Genomic DNA, 19,754 nt, shown 5'->3' with positions numbered 1-19,754 from the left:
ACAGATGAAATTTCCCCCGCTGTTCACATGAAAATGTTGCTCTTTAAGCGTTTGGCTTTTAGAGTGTTAACTGATCAAGTGAAAGGAAAAGTGCTGAAGCCAACTGTTAACTTTCACACTCGGTGGCTCGGTTGGCCACAGATACTTAGGTATAAGCAATTTCTGATTTGCTGGCAGCAGATAAAGCTCAAAGGATACAACTTGTTGGCCAACGAAATGGTCAAGTGAAGTTGCGCCGCAACAAGAGACAGAGAGAGAGAGAGGGCCGATTATAAGAAGTGTGAGTGAAAGAGGTCGAGGGAATTCTCGCTTCATTAAGCACAGCGCCGCACCACAAGTTGGCCAAGTTGGCTAGCTCGAACTGGCTAAATAATATTTATGAGCTGGCTAAATGTTTGCCATCAGCCACTACTCGCAGGCGCTTGCAGGACTGCATCCGAGAAATACTCGAATCCTTGAGCCGTGCGACAACACTTTTCCCTTTTTCAATGAACGTTGCGCATTATTGTTATTAGTTTTCAGGTTGGGCACATAAAAACTTCAACAACAGCAACTGCAGTTTAGCTAGTTCCCATCCAGTGCTTACACTGTTGCAAAACAAGGAACAGGAACAGCCACATCCTTAACTTGTTGTAGTTGCAGTGCCCAATGTTGAGTGGGTGCACAGAGCTTTGCTGATGCTATCTAAGCACATTGTCGCTGGCATTTTGTTGTTGTTGCTGCTGCTGCTGCTGTTGCAGCAACATGTTGTTGATGATAATGCTGTCGTTTGACTATGTTGCCATTGTTGTGAGCAGCAGCAGCAGCAGCAGCTGTGGGGGCATCAACAATAACGTCAGCTTAACTAAATGAAGGTCCAAGTGTCATGGATGCTCCTCAACTTTGACACGACGACGGGCTGCTGCCACTGCCGGCTTCGGTGTCTTAAGTTAAGGGTCTGGGTTCGGGTCTGGGTCTGGGTCTGGATTTGGTTCGGGGTCTTCTTGCAGATGCGCATGTCGTTGTGGGTGTGTTTGACTTGTTGTGATTGCAAGTAAGCAACCAACTTTTATGTCAATCTCCAGTTGTAAAACTTACTTACAAACTTAACTCTTGGCAATAATCGCATGCCAACAGTTAACAACTGCCAAGCTGCCAGGATAAAATCTGCACAGGCATATGTTTGCATAGTTTGCATAAAAAAGGGGGAAAATTAATTATAATTCTAGTTGGATTATGTGAGGGCTTGCAGAATCATTTAGTGTGCTAAAATATCCAAAGTTAGCAGCAAAAACTAGGCACTGCCGTTTTCCAACATTCCGTACAATTTAAGGTGTATTTCTAATAAATAAAGATATATAAATATATATAAAAAGAATAATTGATTCAAGTACGTTTTTGAAGAAGCCACAAACTAAAGAAAAATTCCAAAGTTTCTTAATAATATGGGAGAGCTCCGAGCTTTATAAAATTAGTTAAATACAAATTTGGTTGACTTACCTGTGTTTAAATATTTTCAGATTTCGATTGTTAGATTTTGTAAACACTGAAATATTAAAAAAAAAAAAAATAAAATAAAAAAAAAAAAAAAAACACTTATTTGCATCGTATCCTTGGATAACTGAAAAAGAAGTTAAATAAATATTAATAAATATTATAAGAAATTATGCTATGTTCATTTTATTGTTTGTATTTTTGGTTATATGCCAACATTGTTAAATGCCAAATTTTTTAATTTAGTTTTGAATTAATATTTAAATAATTATATAGAGCCCCGTTTACAGCCTCGACATGAACACTCTGTAACCATTTTTTATTTAATATACTACATTTCACTTCTCTCTATCGCATTCAATCAATCCTGACTCGTTTAACATGGCAACTGCAGGTAACTTAGTTTTATTTTTTGGGGATTTCAGGCGAATTTTGTGATGTCTGCATTTAAACTTATTAGGCGCCAAAAATAACTGGTGCAGCAACAAATTGCAGCTGCAGCAATTGGCGATTGAACAGCATTTTTTTGTTGGTTCTGTTATTTAAATGCAGTTCTATGGTCATGCAAAGGGGCGGGGCGCGTTGAGTTCATTTCCATGTGCAAAATGCTGCGCATTTTTGTGTGTCATTTACAGCAACAACAGCGACTTATTAACGCGCAATGGAAGCATTGAAATTGACCGCAGCAGCAGCAGCAGTGGCAGCAGTGGCAGCGGCAGCAGCGTTGACGACGACGCCAACGACGCTGTCGACGACGACGACAAACGGAAGCGGAAACGGCAAATAAACGCACGAGCGCTTACGTGAGTGCTCCGCTGTGCTTTGCCTCCCCCTCCCCCCTACCGTACCCGCACACTGGGTTTGTTTGCATGCAACATGGAGGCAACAGCGGGACCCAATGTGGCAACGGGCATTTATCTGGCGCTCCAGACCAGCCACGCCTCGCCGCCGCACGCTGCAGCCATAACATTGCGGTTGGTTGTTGCATGTTTGTGCGGCGTGCTCGCTCCATTTTCTTCTTTATACATACTTTTTTTTTCGTCGGCGCCATCGGTTGCATGCACGGCAAGGATTTCTCTGCTTAATTTGTGGTTTTCCAACCAAACAGCCGCCGAGGAGAGCCAACACATAAGCCGCCAGCCAACTGGCCAGCAGCAGAGGCAGCAGCAGCAATTGCAATTCAGGTTGCAGTTGCACGAATATTCTGGGAAACTCTTAAATATGATTATGGCATATGGCATGGCCCAACACACACACACACACACACGCCCTTTGACACTTGCAGCTGTAGTTTGCATCATGATTTGAGAGGCAACAACTAACTGTGCGACTTTTAGCTGCTATCTTCGAAATATTTATATTGCCACAAGCTTGATTTAATTGTCGCACATTACATGTTGCATACCCCGAGTGGCCATCATGCAACAATACAATGGCGCCCAACAACTGGCTGCCATTTGCAATTATAGAGAAAAATGCGCCCGCAGCGGAAACGGCGGCAGCAATGCAAAGTACGATTTCAACAGAAGCGCAACAGCAATAACAATTGCCGGGTAATGCAACTGCAAATAATAACAAACTACGTGGCAGTGTCCTTTGTGGATACCACACGCCCGACGCCCCCCTTCCCCATCCGCCCAACACTTGCTACACGCTGAAATGCAATGCGCCATTTGCAATTGTAGTTTATTTAATACATACCACAATTAGTGTACAATTGTGCACGCGAACAAACAGCGCGAGCGGTGGCACGGTGGCCAGGGTTGCCATGTTGCCACACAATTTGAGGCACAACATAAGCTCCTGCAATTGCAGCTGTCACAGAGGTGATGCCATTAAACGTTACATTTGTATTTACAAGACCAGCAACAAGGCAGAAACATTCCACGAAGTTACAATTTTGGCCCAGCAAAAAATTGATGCGAATTTTCTGTTCAACTTCGACTTAAAAATAATACACAAGAGCGCACAAACACAAGCCCATGGGCTTAATTATGATTCATTTCTTTTTTGTCTAGGTATATAAATATAGATAAATGTTATCTCCATCTGGGCTAAGCGTCGGCATACTGAGCATAAATTTAAGAAATCGAGCCCCGCAAATAGTAAATTTGGCTCCATTTGTAATGAGATACCCTGATTTGATCTATAGCAATACGGTGGAGGCGGGGGTGTCGATAGCTATAAAATAAAAGCTACTTGATCTACACTATACTAGAAGTTACATGCATTTGCTGACTCTTAAATTTGCTAGCTCTTAAAACCTACAAGATTTGCTCAAAAACAGGATTTCGATATCGATTATTATCGATTGCTTGCAAATCGATTATTCGAAACAAACTCGAACTGCGCGGGCGAGGAGAAGGAGGAAACTCCAAGTCATGTGGGTTCTGAGATCGACGCGTTCACGCAAAAACAGAAGGACGAGCAGACGGACGGACGGACGGAAGGACATACGGATGCACGAACGGACAGACATGGCTAGATCGACTCGACTATTGCTGCTGATCAGGAATATATTTACTTTATGGGGTCGATGGTGCTTACTTCTGCCTGTTACATACTTTTACTTAAATTCTTATACCCTTTCTAGCTATTTTCAATGGGTTCGGGGTTTTAAAAAAAGTAGAATGCCAGCTTTCATGTATCTGCTTCAATTGCTCTATTTGTATTTTAAACTGACCTCTGAACTATTGCCCATTGTAAATGTCAGATAAATGTCATGGATTTTTTAGACTGCCAACAATTATGAGCTAATTACTCAATGCTGTCTAAAACAATTTTTACTTTGACCTCGCCACATTTAATTGATTTTTAAGTGTCAAAGCGACACGCACACTAACCGAAAGGTTCAGCAGGTTATCAAGCGTTCAAGTGTATGTAAGTGCAAATGTATTTGTCAATACAGATAAAACTCTCTATAAACAACTTGTAAAATTATAAAATATAGTTCACATTTATTAACAGATTCAAGAGCTTTCTTTTCTGCACGTGAGTTCAATACCTCAGTTTGCCAATGCTTAAAATTCCCCATGATAAAAAATATAAACTTCTTCCAAGCAAAGTGTACCACATATGGAAGCTTCACTGTACATCATTTTCATAAGTGTCCAAACTGTATGCGTACATATATTGCATATATGTATAGTATCCGATAATTAAAAGCGTTAAAGTAATCAATAATAAAAGCAGTTTTTATGTTCGATGGCGATGGGCACTTAATTTTTTGCCTCAACTAAATGCCAATTAAAATTCGTAATTATTTTTTAATGGCATTTTGTGGTCAATATCCGGCGAATCATTTTAAAAATCCCTTTTACGAGCACGCTGACGTCTGCCCGTCAGGACGTATTTCACATGGACATGGACAGAGCGCGTTTGAGTACTTATAAGTAGTTAGTATGACGAGCCAATGCCAAATGGCCAATACTCGTATCAATAACAATTGCAATGTCATGACTTGTCAAAGTGGCGCCCAAGTGTCAGCAGCCCATTGAGTTGAGGGGGACGCCAAATTGCAAGCAATTGCAGCACAACAACATGTAGGAGTGCTCTAGACGGGCCTGCCCAACTGGCACATACCCTGCCGAACTGCCGAACTGTCTTCGAACTTACTTTTATACACAAGACCACCAAAAGAAAGATCCACAAATGCATAACTCCGGTGTTTATAGTCCTATCCACCAAGATGTGCTCTAAGCTAATCTTACATTCGATTTTTATCGATTATCGTAAGCGAGTTATCGATAAATCGAAATAAACTTGATCCGCACGGGTAATGGGAAGCACCTAATTCCAATAACGAAATACCTTGCCCTAACAGACAGACAGACATGGCCAGATCGACACGATTTTTAACGCTACAGGGTATATACACTTCGATAGGAACAACAGCAAAAGCAACAAGAAGAAGACATGCAAGTACAAGAAATCGCAATAAGCAGCATTCTTGAGCTTGGCAAGTGAGCCCCTCAAGGCACTTGCTCAATGAAATTCAAGCAATCATCGCCGTCAACATTTTGTTTGGTTCCAGGACACGTTGAGAACATGCCGCAAGTGACAATCATTTATATTTAATAAACAACTAACGCATGCAACAGCAGGAGGCGTGTCTGCAGTGCTACCAGTCCCCCAAAACGCCCACCGTAAAAGCAACCGCCCCCCTACAACCACCCCCCTCGCAAGCTCAGCAACCGCCATGATTACTGCTTTTCTATGTAGTATAAACGCCCCCGCGGCTAAAAAGAGGACGACGACGACGACAGGTCCGAGACAATGGCCGTTGTCTCGGAACGTCTAGAAACGGTTTATCATGCATTTTGTGTTGTTGTAAATCGAATCGCCTGAATAATGCAGCAGGTACACGCAGAAGGGGGTAGGCAGAGGGGTGCGGTGCGGAGGGGGGCTGCAGCAGTGGCAAAGTGATCAGCGCCACACACAAAGCAAATAAATAAGCAAAAGCATGAAAGCGAAGCATGAAAACTAATCGCAAAAGAAGACTGCCCTACTAGGATATACCCTATACTCAGCTCAAAAAAAACCCATACAATCATAATAAGTTGAATTGTTCCGCTTGGAACTGAAAATGAATGCGAACCGTGAACTGAACTAGCGAAACAATATTTGGTTTTGCAGCCCTGGTTCTGCACAAGGTACACAAACTACGTAAATATCCAGATATGTACTGCGTAGATTGTCGACACTTCTTGGCCTTTTTTCTACAGGGTATCGAATGATGGAAAACAAAAGAAAATGTACAGGACACTGTTTCCCTTTGGGCGGCATTCAAATTGAATATTGAAAGCACAAAACTGCCAAACGCTTGAATTATGCATTAATGATGTGTCTCGCTACGTTAAGCGGGCGCCTTGTGGCAGCCAGGTGAAGGGTTCGTGGAGCGTGCCCCACACACAGGACAAGACAAGACAAGACAATGGCAATGCGTCGTGTCCGCCCGCTATCCACTGGTGGCCAGTGGCCAGTGGCTAGTGGCTGCCATGACTGCTTATTAATTTTTTATGCGTCTGCTATTTTTATGGTTGACATGAAAGCGCTTTGCCCCCAGCATTTTCTGCTGCTCTTCAGTCCATATCTATTTTTTTATTCATTTTCTTTCAATAGTTTTCGTATGTGTTTCAATTTCGTTTGCATTACTTTCTCAGGCATTAGAATGTTTAGATACATGAGAGCTGGGGCATTTTTTATTTATTTAGCAATAACAGTTGAAGCGTATTTACCGCAAATGAAGATGTTCTTATGCGCCAAAATCGAGCACACACACACACGCACACATGCACATGTACCGCAAGTTAATGCGCCAAAATCGAGCACACACACATACATGCACAAGTATGCGTGTGTTTGTGAACTCTTTTTATTGCAACTTACCGATCATATTTTATGCACTAGAGCAGTTCTTTTATACGCACAACCTTAAGCACTTTTAAACACACGCACTGCACACGCGATTCTTAAGATTTACAATATTTATCTTACATTATTTCACTATTTAAAAACACTTTTCCGAACGAACACAAACACGACAAAGCACACGCGCGCAAGCATCGAGCTACGACTAGATATGCGCTTTTTGCATCGTGACACGAAGAATGCGATTCGCGGCATGTCATGCGATATGTGCTAACATATGTACCAGAAATGTACCACCATTTTGACGGCTGTTAAAATGATGCAGCTTTGTATAAGATATTAATTCTTAAAAATATCTTTGATTTTGAGTAAGACCATGCAAAAATTTGATAATTTTTAATATGAAGGACCCAACAATGGAAATGATATGAATATTCTTATTGGATTGCAAATGCATATTTCTTCCGTCTGCTCTTTGCGAAAAGTACCGATTAGTACACATCTCTGATTAAAGTCAAGTGTGACCACCACAAGTTTGCATAATTAAATTAATCGGCATACTGACAATACATATTAATATCTAGTTTGTTTATACTTATCTTTTATCACCGGCCGATTAATGGCTAATTAAACGTTACCTTTGGATCTGCTCAATGTGAAATGTGCGTAATATTGTGCGTGTGCACCTGAAACGAGAACAAAGCCCAAGCAATGGAGCCGCTGAAATCAGTTTACAAAAGACGTTAATTACCGGCATTAGCGCACAAAAACCCTGGCCAGCTTATCGGCTCCATAAATTGGGCGCCGACCGAAATTGTCATGGCCAGTATGTGTATGCCGGGCGTAACCTGCGGCTGTACCGCGTAAAACTCATTACATGCCACATGGCAGCGACCACGCCCATTCCCGCCCGCCCCCGCCCCCGCACGCACACAGCACACATCTGGTGACCACAACATGTAATGCGTGGCTCAGTCTATCAACATGGTCGGAGCTCTCTGTGCGGGCATTTTATTCTGGTCTAGGACCAATTTGAATGCTTTAAACAATTTGGGTCTTTTAGTCACTGTTGGAGTGGTCGTAGATGTATCCGGGGCCACTTAAGGAGCTGTTGCGGCTCGCTGCGCAACAGCTGAAGGAGCTCAGGCATAATAATGATTATGATTATGATGATGATGATGATGATGCTGATGACGAAGATCTGGCTTGGTGCAACAATAACGCCACAAAAGCTCCCATATCCTTTGATATGACAAAAGCGAAGAAAAAATTAGTTGCTCTCAGTGGCGCTTGACGGGATGTAGCTCCACTTGACAGACTCGCGCTGCCGCAAGGAGAGACGCGCCTTATCAGCTATGCAAGGCTTTGTCTAAATGATTGTGTGTGTGTGCGGGTGTGCGAGGGTGTGTGTGTAGTCAGAGCACGCCCCTTTTTGGCTGCTGCTGCAACCTGTTATGCGTTGGCGTCTTTTGTTGCGCTTAATGAATTTTACGTACATTTTACGAGCGCTGATTTCTGTCAGAGTGACACCGAGGCCCCAGCCCCAGCCCCAGCCCCACAAGCAAAACCCAACCCCCAGCTCGACTATTAATCTACACTTTAGCAGAAAGTACCAGCACAACCCTTGTTCGTTAGTTGTGCGTGTTTGTGTGTGTGCTTATAATGACAAGTTCAACAACAACTTAGCCCATTGTCTTCGTGGGACGTGACGCCCTGACATTTGTTTGCTCAAGTTATGCAAATATTTTTACAGTCAAGAAGTTTTTGTTTAATTGCATATTTTGACTTGAATTACGCGTGTCATAAAGCAGGGATATGAAGCTTACTACGGTTTTCGGATGACAATTAACCTGCTGATTAATGGAATGAGTTAGTTGGCTATGCGACTTGCCTGTATAGCCATGCTTCATCTTATATATGAAAATGTTAATTTCAAAAAGTGAGCACTTCGCGCCAACGTATTTTATTTAGGGTCACACTGTTCAACTATCGCATTTAACTGCTGCATTTCATTAGTACGCTATGTGCACATTAACAGTACGTATTGAGTTTTACAGTGGCATTTTTGCAAATTTAACAGGGTAATACTTAACATTTTCCCTGTTTAACATGTCGAATTGAGACAACGCGGTTTATTTGAAATATATAGGTTTCGTGATCAAGTTGACATCCAAATTAGAGCAATAGGTATTTAGGCATTACCAAATCTTATAACGAAAACTTTTAAGTCGTTTAAGTGTTAGCAAAGTAAAAAACAGACTTTGCTACCTGTCGTCACGGTCTAGGGAATTTTATATGTTTTTGTTAGAAACAGGGTCATTATAATTTCCCCTAAGTATTTTTGCCTAGTTCGTCCACTCTTTTCGCCGATTTTCGATAGTATCGCGTTGCCAAAAACAAGAAAACAAAGATTATCTCGATTACACACACAGGTTCTTAAAATATCGATGCCAACAATTCCGCTGAGAAGAACGCTTTCCAAGATGTGCGCCGCGCTAACTCCCCGAGAATCTGGTGAACACATTGTGCGCCATGCGAAATATTTAAAAGTTCTGCCCGCCGGCGTTGACCGGCTGGTCGAGGAGATTGTTGGCGGCCTAATATGTAAGTCAACAATTAATATGTTTACCATGTGCTCCCGTGCAGCTACAATCTCTGAAATTCTGCAGCGAAACGCATCGACGTAGCCAACTTCTCGCAACATGAGCTGCATCCCAAGCCGAGCGATGGACACGCAGCCAACTGGATTTTTGTTGTGGACACTCTCAACTTTTGCTTCTGGACGCCACGTAAGCGGAATACACATAGTATATAACAAATATGTATATAATCCGCAATCTGTTTAGATAACTACACCAAGTACAAGGTTAACGGTTATACGGGCTACTTTGCACTCTGCGCGGCCATCAACCGGGCTATGGCGGATGGCCTGGACATAACGAACCCAGAATTCTACTCGAAAATGGAGTTGTCCACATTGTCCAACATATTCCGAGCCGACGATGCGGAGACAAAGATCCCGCTGCTCGAGCAGCGGCTGGAGTGCCTGCATCAGGTGGGGGAGCGCCTGCTAAGTAAATGGCAGGGAAGCTTCGAGCATGTGATCAAGGCGGCCGACCACTCGGCGGTAGCTCTGCTGCAGCTGATTGTGGACGAGTTTCCCTGTTTCCGGGATCAGGCGCAGTTTGCCGGCGAACGTGTGTCCATTTTGAAGCGCGCACAGATACTCATCGGCGATCTGTGGTCCTGCTATCGGGGCGAAGGACTTGGCTACTTTGAGGACATCGAGAAGATAACCATGTTTGCGGACTATCGCATTCCACAGGTCCTGGTGCACTTTGGCAGCCTGGAGTACACACCGGAGCTGCTGGAGCTGCTGCAGAAGGACACCATCTTGCAGAACGGCGATGCCATGGAGGTGGAGATCCGTGGCGCCTCCATTTACATAATCGAACAGGTCAAGGACGCGGTACTGGAGATCTTGAAGCAGACACATCCAGCTGTAGATGTGCGCAATGTCAATTCCATACTCATCGATCAATATCTGTGGGACTACAGACGCGCCCATGCCGCCGAATTGGAGTACATTCCATTCCACAAGGTGCTGAGCATTTACTACTGAAATCTCCAGCGTTTCGCAAATAAAGTTGAAATATTTTTGGAAAATGTTTCATCTGTGCTCTAAACTTGGGCTATTAATTGTGAAAGTTAGGGTATTAGAACTGCGACATAGCTGGATTTGACTTTCGGTTTAGCCCGGGTCAAGAGCACATCAAGAATTGTAGATTAAATGAGATAGTTCAAATATTTAATAGTAAAGATTTCTGCAACAAGGTACAGACTAAAGCTTTGGCTATTGCCAGTCTTTGATCAAGTACCCAGATCATGTTCAATCAGAAAGACTCATTAAAGTAAAAAGGAAAGAAAGATCAGAATCAATAGTAAGACTATGAACAAGAAAAGTCGCTGGTTCTAACCAACTGCCTGCCTTTGTGATTGGTTTGTGAACCCGGTTCTTGACATATAAAAAGGTTTTGGGGTTGGGTTCGGCTGCATTTTGGGTGTTTGCTTTGCTTAAGGTTTGGTTCTTATTAAAGTAAAGAAAATAAATTGACATTTTCGGTAGAGATCGGTTAGGTTCCAAAGAACATTCTAAAGAAACTCTTTAATCAATTTCCAAGATCCAATTCAATCAAATAGAAAAACAATCATGTGGAAACAAGGATCAAGTAGATGGTAAGCTGTTGCCACTCTTTAATCAAGACCCAATCAAAAATCCTAGAGTCGAATGACCAAGGAATAAAATAGCTAACCAAAAATTAAGGTAACAAGGCGCATAATTAAGGATTAGCTGCTGCCACTCTTTGATCAAGTTCCACGATCCTTTCTAATCAGAAATCTTAAGGTCCAATGCCCGCCGCCAACTACCTGACATCATCGTCGAATCTGAGTGCACCTCCAGTGTGCTTTGTCGGCTAGATGGCCTTTGAAAAGTGACATGATTCCAATTGAAAATAAATGGGATGGCGTTGTCTACGTTCGACCAGACAATATATGGGGTATAGGCGGAGAGCGGTCTTCCCTCAGGTCGAGCCCGTCAAACTCGTCGAGCATTGATAAGCGACAATTAGCTGGTTAAACCGAAACGCGGTCAAAAGTTTAATGTTACCTACGTTGAGGGCTGCTGGGGGTAGAAAATGACATCGCCGTCGACGCCGTGGCACAGTTGACGTGTGGTCTTTGCCGCGAACGGTTGTCTCTCGGTCTTCCAATCGTCTCTCTCTCTCTCTCGTGCGGCGGCACAGATTTAAGGTTTCCCCCCGGCCGCGGCAGTCACCTGTGTGGGGCCGTGTAGAAAGTTACTGAATGGAACGTGCGGAGCTGTCTGAAATATGCAAATACCAATAGAGCAGCCGATAAGATAAGAGACAAAGTGGCTGAGTGATAAGCGCTTGGATAAGCGCGGATGCTGCGGCAACCTGTACGAAAATTCATATTTGTACCTTAAAATTTCGGGAGTACATTGAACTCGGCGCGATGCCTATGGACGAGGGCGACGCACAGGGCAGCCTGTGCCTCGAGTGGAAGCAGCTCAACTATTATGTGCCCGCGCAGGAGCAAAGCAATTACAGCTTTTGGAACGAGTGCCGCAAGCAGCGGGAGCTGCGCATTCTCCATGACGGTAAGACTCGTTCACACAATCCCAATCACACAATCGAAATAATTGTGGGTGTGGTTAATCTGCAGTCAGCGGTCACCTGAAAACGGGCGACCTCATCGCCATACTGGGCGGCTCGGGCGCCGGCAAAACCACACTGTTGGCAGCGATTTCGCAACGGCTGCGCGGTAACCTGACCGGAGATGTGGTTTTAAACGGCATGGCCATGGAACGGGATCAGATGACACGCATCTCCAGTTTTCTGCCGCAGTTTGAGATCAATGTGAAAACCTTTACCGCCTACGAGCATCTGTACTTCATGGTAGGTCCATTCCAAATTCCTTGGCTAACCGTTTTGAGAAGCAGCGGGTGTGCGTCTTCCAATCTAGTCCCACTTCAAGATGCATCGCCGAACGACCAAGTCGGAGAAGCGGCAGCGCGTCTCGGATCTGCTGCTGGCGGTGGGGCTACGGGATGCATCACACACACGCATCCAGCAGCTGTCTGGCGGCGAGCGCAAGCGGCTCAGCCTGGCCGAGGAGCTGATCACAGATCCCATCTTTCTCTTTTGCGACGAGCCAACCACCGGCCTGGACAGCTTCAGTGCGTACACGGTCATCAAGACGCTGCGACATCTGTGCACCAGGCGGCGCATAGCCAAGCACTCGCTGACCCAGGTCTACGGCGAGGACTCGTTCGCGACGCCCAGTGACAACGGCAGCTCGGGCAGCAATTCCATTGAAATGGAAATTGTGGACAACTCGCACGAGAGTCTGCTGCAGGCCATGAAGGAGCTGCCCACGTTGGGCGTGCTCAACAACAGTCCCAACGGAACGCAAAAGAAGGCGGCCATCTGCTCCATTCACCAGCCAACATCCGACATCTTCGAGCTCTTCACTCACATCATTCTCATGGATGGCGGCCGCATTGTCTACCAGGGACGCACCGAACAGGCGGCCAAGTTCTTCACAGAGTAAGTGTCGTCGAGTTGTGTCCTCGACCCTATTGGATAAGATGTCCACCTTGCGTTTCTCAGCGAAACAAGGTACAAGATATAGAAATCTGATAGATCCATTAGCAAAAAGGGTTCCAAGCAAAAGGAATCTAGTTTTACAGAGCTGGGTAGGAGTAAAAGAGAGGCGCACGGTCTTGTCCGACAACTGGCAAAGTCCTTTCAGGCAGCTAGGAGTCCAGCGGAATGTGTGTCCACCAGTCGGTGTCCAGTTAGCTCTGTGGAGTGGCTACCATTTCAGATCTGCCAAGGTTTCCTTGTGATCCTCCATACATCAGCAGCCTGCTGGCATCTGTACTTGGCCAAACGATCAAAGTTGACATCTCAAAATCAAAGCTGCCAGTTCTCGAGATGATAGATGAACATGATCTCGGGTCGGCTGTACTTTTACATACTTTGTAGGGTATAAAAATATCAGTGTTTATTTGGACAACTTTATCTCTAGGCAATAGGAAAAGCATGACTATTTTTATCACGGGTTTTATCTACATATTGTGAAAGGTTAACAAAAGTTATTTAATATAGTTTCTACTCAAGGAAAGCATGCTTAGCGTGTGTGTTTACATAGACATAGATATGAAACAAAGAAGAAAGAATTCCTATCTTCGCCAAGCTGGGGATTAAATACCCTTGTAGACATATGGCTTACGGCTTTGCAGATATGTGGGAATACGGAAACTCTTAAATGCTGAGTTTAATGAAAATATCTTGGAAAGCCGAATATTTTGGCATACATATTAATTTCTCGAACGATTCTGCATATAAAGCTATATAAGACAGACTTGCGATCTTGATAACACTGAAAGACTAGTTCGATTAGAAGCAGACGGACATGGTTATAGCCATTCGCCTGTTAATAAGGATCAATAATATATATACTATAACTAAATAAAAGTTTTAGGCACCTGTATGTAGGGTATGTCCTAGTCGATCAGTCGAGAATAACACACATGTACTGCATCTTTTGCCCTCCAGCATGGGCTTTATGCAGCCGAAGAACTGCAATCCCGCCGACTTCTATCTGAAGACCCTCGCCGATAGCCAAGGCTCTAAAAATGCGGGCGAGCTGCTGCGTGCCAAATACGAGCATGAGACGGACGGACTCTATAGCGGCAGCTGGTTGCTGGCTCGCAATTACAGCGGAGATTACATGAAGCATGTCCAGAACTTCAAGAAGATACGCTGGATATACCAGGTGTATCTGCTGGTCATACGCTTCATGACCGAGGATCTGCGCAACATTCGGAGCGGCCTCATTGGATTTGGCTTCTTCATGATCACCGCCGTAACGCTCTCTCTGATGTACTCCGGCGTGGGCGGGCTGACGCAGCGCACCGTCCAGGATGTGGGCGGCTCCATATTTATGCTCAGCAACGAGATGATCTTCACATTTAGCTACGGCGTAACGTACATCTTTCCAGCCGCCTTGCCTATCATAAGACGCGAGGTGGGCGAGGGCACCTACAGCCTGTCCGCCTATTATGTGGCACTGGTGCTGTCCTTTGTGCCGGTTGCCTTCTTCAAGGGCTACATGTTTCTGTCGGTGATCTACGCCTCGATTTATTACACGCGCGGCTTTCTGCTCTATATAACCATGGGCTTTCTCATGAGTCTCTCTGCCGTTGCCGCCGTTGGCTATGGTGTATTCCTCTCCAGCCTTTTTGAGACCGACAAAATGGCATCGGAGTGCGCGGCGCCCTTTGATCTGATCTTTCTCATTTTTGGCGGCACCTACATGAATGTGGACTCGGTACCATTGCTCAAATATTTCTCGCTCTTCTTCTACTCCAACGAGGCACTGATGTACAACTTTTGGATTGACATTGACAACATTGGTGAGTGTGAGATCACATTTTGAAATAGTTGGATTTTCGTGAAATGCTTGCCACTTCTATAAGATTTGCTGAGCCCCATTTGGTTCCTGTACTTTTCGGCTGCGGAATTAAGATATTTTAATCACTTAGATACTTTTAAAAATAACATATTCTGTTGCTTGCCTTACGTTTCTCTGTCGACAGCTTGTCCCGTCAACGATGAGCATCCGTGCGTTCAGACCGGCTTGGAGGTGCTGCAGCAGGCGTCCTTCCGCACCGCCGACTACACCTTCTGGCTGGACTGTGCTAGCCTTTTGGTGGTCGCATTGGTCTTTCACATTGTCTCATTCACGCTAATCCGGCGCTATATCAATCGCAGCGGCTACTATTAAGTTGATCCTTTTTATTTTATACTATTCCGAGTTTACATTGTTTACAATTCATAATTCATTTATTCGTAACCAGGCGTTAGCCGAATAAAAGCTTATTCTTATAAATATTTATACGTAGCTATCGTTTAGTTACAATTCTCATTTAAGCTCATTTACTTCAGCGGAAAATATTGCCTTTCATTTGGATATGCGTCTACGTACGTAGTCGTCCGTCTCTGTAGTTGAAGTACCGCGGTTTTTAATTAAATTTGGCTAGAAAACAACCCAAGCAATATGGAACAACACACTTTGTGAAAATAAATAGTTTTGATTAAAATTTTAGCTATCGAAGGTAATCTGACGCTTCGCCTTGGCGCCGGAGTCGCCGCCACTGGAGGCTGCGTTCGCTTGGAACTTGCGTGCCGAACCGTTGCTGTTGCCGCCACCAAAGTAGGGACTGATATTGCGCTGATCCTTCCCGGTGAAATTCTTTTGCGCCGAACGACGCTGCTCGCAGTGCACGTTCTCGCGCAACGCCAGGCCGCCCAAATTGCTTTTGGATGAACTGTTCTGCAACGACGGATTGGCCTGTATGGGCAGCTGCTGCTGCTTAGAGAAGAGATCCTCCGAGATGCGTTCCATGAAACTGGACTGCGTAGCCGGATTGGAGGCGCCGTTGCTCTGACTCGTTTGACTGAAGCCGAACGAGTCAATAGAGTTCTCGCTGCCAAATAAGTTCTGCATGGAACCGTCAGCCTTGCTGTGCGCCAACGACATCTGCGACAGCGACTGCGTGGAGCTTTGCGATAAGAGTAGCTTGCGCTGCGCAAATTCCTCGGGTCCAATGTAGCCCGACAGGCGCGTGTTGGACTGTCGTTTCGCTTCACTCTCTTGGATGCGCGCCTGTAAGTAGATGTCGTCCGGCTGCTTGCCGGCTATCACGCTGAAGGCATACTTCTTGGCGAGGCTGCGGAGATATGAGACTCGTGAGCATACAATATGAAAGGTAAACGAAACGCAATACCAACCGCAGCAAGGTCTCGCTGTTGCTTGTCGTGTGCCCCTGATGGAACTCCTGAAAGATGCGCTTGACAATGCGCGCCAAGTCCGCCGCATGCTGCCGGAAATTCTCGTGCTTGACTGATATTCTTCTGTCCTGCAGCGCCTGCGACACAGCCCACAGCAGTTTCTGCGAGGAAAAATGTTCAGTTTAGACAGCTGCAAGAGCTTAATTTTTTAAATATTTTGATGCCTCACCTTGCGCTGATTATCCGTCATGGCGCTCTGCGGCGTGGCACTCATTTCTGAATGGGCGCGCAACAATTTGCTGCCGGCTGGCGTTTTGCTGCCTGCGACCAAATTGCTGCTGCTGCCGCTCAGACCGAGGCTTAGCCGACTGGCGCTGCCGGCGAAGCTGGGCTGCTGCACGCTGGCGGCCGCCTTGTATTGACCTGCTGTGGAGGAACCAGCTCCAATGCAAAAGCTCTGACTCTTTATTTTGAGGGCGCGCGGCGTAAGACCGCTGCCGCCTGCGCCGCCGGCACGGAACAGTTTGCTGCTCTGGCTGGCTAGCTCGGCGGCGTCTTCGTCGTCGTCGTGAGCGTTACGTTTGCGCTTGAGCAGCGTCTCCAGCTGACTGCTAACGCTGGTGGCACACGCAGCGCTTGACTGGCTGCCGTTGTCGGGCGAGAAGAGCGCACGCTTCGATTTCTCCACGCGATTGGCTATCTCCGGCTTGAAGAGCGGCTTGGGCGGCATAAGTTTCTGCTGCTGCTGTTGCAGCGACTTGGCCGGGCTTTGGAACAGCGCGCGTTTCGAGGTCTCGCGCGACGGACCCGGCTTGATGAGATCGGTGCGAAAGAGGCGCTTGCGAGCCGAGGAGGACGGTGTTTTCCGAGCTTTAAGAATGCAAAGTTGATGAGTATATAAATAATGCAAACGGCAACAGATTCAACAATACCGGAAGGTTCTCATTAACTTTTTCAAATATCTTTTGTATTTTAATCAATCGCTGTCAAATCTGAGTTTATATCAAAAATCATTTCCTTTTACCAATTATAAAGTTAACTTAAGTAGATTGCTTGCCAAATTTAATGTCTTCAATTAAAGTTCCCCGCTTCCAAATACTTAAGCCCAAAATAAATGGAATATAAGGTAAATTGTTATTTTGTGGGGAGATCGAGTTGGTGTTAGAAGATATTACTTATAAATATTTGTATCTACAATTAGGTAAATTACTTTGTGAAACTTACATTTCTTTTTGCTTCCCGGCGTTTTGCGTTTTGGTGTTGCTTTCCGCTTGTTGCGCTCTTTTCTGTTGAATAAATCGAGTGTTCACTGTAGTTGACAACGAACACAGCAAACGACTATAACTTACTTTTTATCGAGTAGTATCTGCGGGCCGATGGAACTGTTCAGTTTGTTGGAGTTTGTCGCCAGATTTGCCGATGAAAATATGGCACGCCGTTTGGCCAAGTGACTGAGCCGATTTCCTGGTGACTTCGTCAGCATTCTGTACAGCATATTTTGTTAATAAATGGTCCATTTCAACGGGTATTGACTGTTCTACTCACTTCATGCGCATGTTGCGCTTCTTGGCACTCGACGGCGAGCGCACATAGGACGTGGCCGTCTCTGCGCCCACATAACGCTCCACCACGGACAAACTGAGGTATTCATTTTGTTCGGCCGCCTTGTTTAGGTTGTAGCTGGAAGGGATTCGGTTTTATTTGTGAACAGCATGTGGAATCGTTTGTCTGGCTCTTACCTCAGTCCATGCTGGCGCACGCCGAGCACCTCGCGCCAGCTCATGCCCTGCGCTTCGGCCAGGCTGTGCGTGGGCTTGAAAAGCGAGGGCGTGGCACAGATGCCACTGTCCTCAATGCTGGACGGCGAGGTTAAGAAGTTGAGCACATTCTCCTTCATGTTCACCACGGTGCTGATGACATCGATGTCGGGCGTGGTCACTGTGGGCGGCGGGCGCACACCCTGCAAACAGCGCCTGATGCGACGATAGAGCTCACGCTCCCGCCGACAATTCTCGATGAAATGCGTGCGAGTATCGCTGCCGGTTAGCTGCGTGTCCAGCGTGTGCTCATCCACGAAACTGGATTCCGTGGGCGCTGTCAGAGAGTAACGTGCGCTGGTATTGTGACTCGGACCTGGCGCCTCGCTAACGCATTGGCTCTCCTCCAGCACCTCGGGCAGGTCCTCAAGCGTTGTGCCCAGTCCCTTATCGGTTTGGTTGTCGCCATTCTCCTCCTCTTCATCACTCTCGGCGAACAGATCAGGCGAGCGTTCGTTGTTCATTTTTTTGAATATAAATGATTCTGACAGCTGCTGTTGCTGCTGTGGAGCACTTTCCGGGACAGTGGGCAGCCGAGAGCTGCTGGGCGCCTCAGTCAGACTTTTGATTTTGCCATCAAAGGACAAGTTGTCTGTGTTTGGTTTTGTTATGGGTGCAGCTATTGAGGCCGGCGGCATATCGACAGCATTGCAGCTGTTTTCCTCCAAGACGCTCTCATAGAACCTGGGAAAGACAACCATGCCCGGGGATCGGTGCTTGGCAGGCGGGTCCAGCTCCGGCAGCTTCAGATGCTGCAGCTGCGAGCCGTAAAGCTGTTTATTCACCTGGCCATACGGGCTGTCGCCGAAGCCACGAAATTGCGACTCCTGGCTGCCCCCCGGGGCGCTCGATTTGGTGGCATTGTCTGTGCTCAGTGTTTTTGGCTTTAGCATATATGGTAGATTCATGTTCTCCTCGTCAGATATTTGGCCCTCATTGTTTTCACTGAGCGAAGACTGCGAAAGTAAACAAATGTTTATGAATAAATTACTTTCACTTTGATTTGCATCAGCCCGCCTCACCCCGCTGCCCGTGGATGGCTCCGAATCGTAGCTGTTGTTGATCTTATGCACCGTATTGGAGTTAATTGCTGCCATTCTTCAACAGTTCAACTAAAATATTATGAATTACATTCAGTTCGTAAATTACACACATGTTAATAACTTAAGATTTATTGCATTGGATATTTTTGGTACAGGCACGCTTGGGTCGCACGCCCCTGGGCGTGTCCTAGGGGAAAATGCATTATCATGCAGGCGTGATTGGTTGCACAAGTTCTATAAGCTTTATCTTAAGCCTAGCGTTCGGGATCAGGTATTGCATTTACCTTTTAAAATGTGGCACTTTTTTTTACAAGACGATGCGACGGCACCAAGCAAAAAAAACGCGCGCACATTTGGCGCAGTTGCTGCAGTAACTTACTACTTACTACTGCAATCTGCAAGTTGTTTGTGGCGCTGGCAAATGCTGCTCTTAAATTGACTTCATATTTAAGCACCGAATTAATAATTTATTTTGATATAAAGTAATAGTTTCGCAATCCGTCTATTGCGTGCGTGAACATCTGCCAGCAAGAATTTGGCGGCGGCTCTTCAGTGTTGATATTATACCGATATATCGATAGCTATAGCATACGATATATTTGCTTGCGATATTCGGACATAGTGATGGAAATAGTTCGGCAAGTTTAACGCGTAGTTTATATTAAATA

The 19,754-nt window shown here is 45.5% G+C and overlaps 3 protein-coding genes across 5 annotated transcripts; 2 read left to right on the top strand and 1 right to left on the bottom strand.

The window, feature by feature from the left end:
• The first annotated feature begins 9,236 nt into the window (after positions 1-9,236).
• LOC115760665 (queuosine salvage protein) lies at positions 9,237-10,529 on the top strand. The gene is made up of 3 exons (XM_030702132.1): positions 9,237-9,447; positions 9,513-9,632; positions 9,690-10,529. The coding sequence occupies exons 1-3, from the start codon at positions 9,291-9,293 to the stop codon at positions 10,463-10,465; spliced, it is 1,053 nt and encodes a 350-aa protein (XP_030557992.1). The 5' UTR covers positions 9,237-9,290; the 3' UTR covers positions 10,466-10,529.
• Positions 10,530-11,434: 905 nt separating this feature from the next.
• Positions 11,435-15,243, top strand: LOC115760722 (protein brown). The gene is made up of 5 exons (XM_030702194.1): positions 11,435-12,025; positions 12,091-12,323; positions 12,391-12,974; positions 13,989-14,848; positions 15,032-15,243. The coding sequence occupies exons 1-5, from the start codon at positions 11,881-11,883 to the stop codon at positions 15,217-15,219; spliced, it is 2,010 nt and encodes a 669-aa protein (XP_030558054.1). The 5' UTR covers positions 11,435-11,880; the 3' UTR covers positions 15,220-15,243.
• A 275-nt stretch (positions 15,244-15,518) lies between these two features.
• LOC115760720 lies at positions 15,519-19,594 on the bottom strand. Of its 3 annotated transcripts, none has more exons than XM_030702191.1 (9): positions 19,371-19,589; positions 19,066-19,155; positions 17,966-18,999; positions 17,772-17,906; positions 17,576-17,710; positions 17,451-17,512; positions 16,456-17,096; positions 16,227-16,387; positions 15,519-16,165 (listed from the first exon to the last, which is right to left on the bottom strand). In XM_030702191.1, exons 2-9 carry the CDS (start codon positions 19,138-19,140, stop codon positions 15,538-15,540), a joined length of 2,871 nt encoding a protein of 956 aa, XP_030558051.1. In that variant the 5' UTR covers positions 19,141-19,155; positions 19,371-19,589; the 3' UTR covers positions 15,519-15,537. The 3 variants fall into 3 exon arrangements, with proteins under 3 accessions (XP_030558051.1, XP_030558052.1, XP_030558053.1); XM_030702192.1 differs by having other exon boundaries at positions 19,473-19,589; XM_030702193.1 differs by lacking the exons at positions 15,519-16,165; positions 16,227-16,387; positions 16,456-17,096 and having other exon boundaries at positions 17,376-17,512; positions 19,371-19,594.
• Positions 19,595-19,754: the final 160 nt, after the last annotated feature.

Source organism: Drosophila novamexicana, unplaced genomic scaffold, assembly GCF_003285875.2.
Source record: "Drosophila novamexicana strain 15010-1031.04,08,12 unplaced genomic scaffold, DnovRS2.1 tig00000462-arrow-pilon, whole genome shotgun sequence".
NCBI lineage: Eukaryota > Metazoa > Arthropoda > Insecta > Diptera > Drosophilidae > Drosophila > Drosophila novamexicana.
Note: the sequence above shows the minus strand (reverse complement) of the source record. Positions and strands in the feature narration are given on the sequence as shown.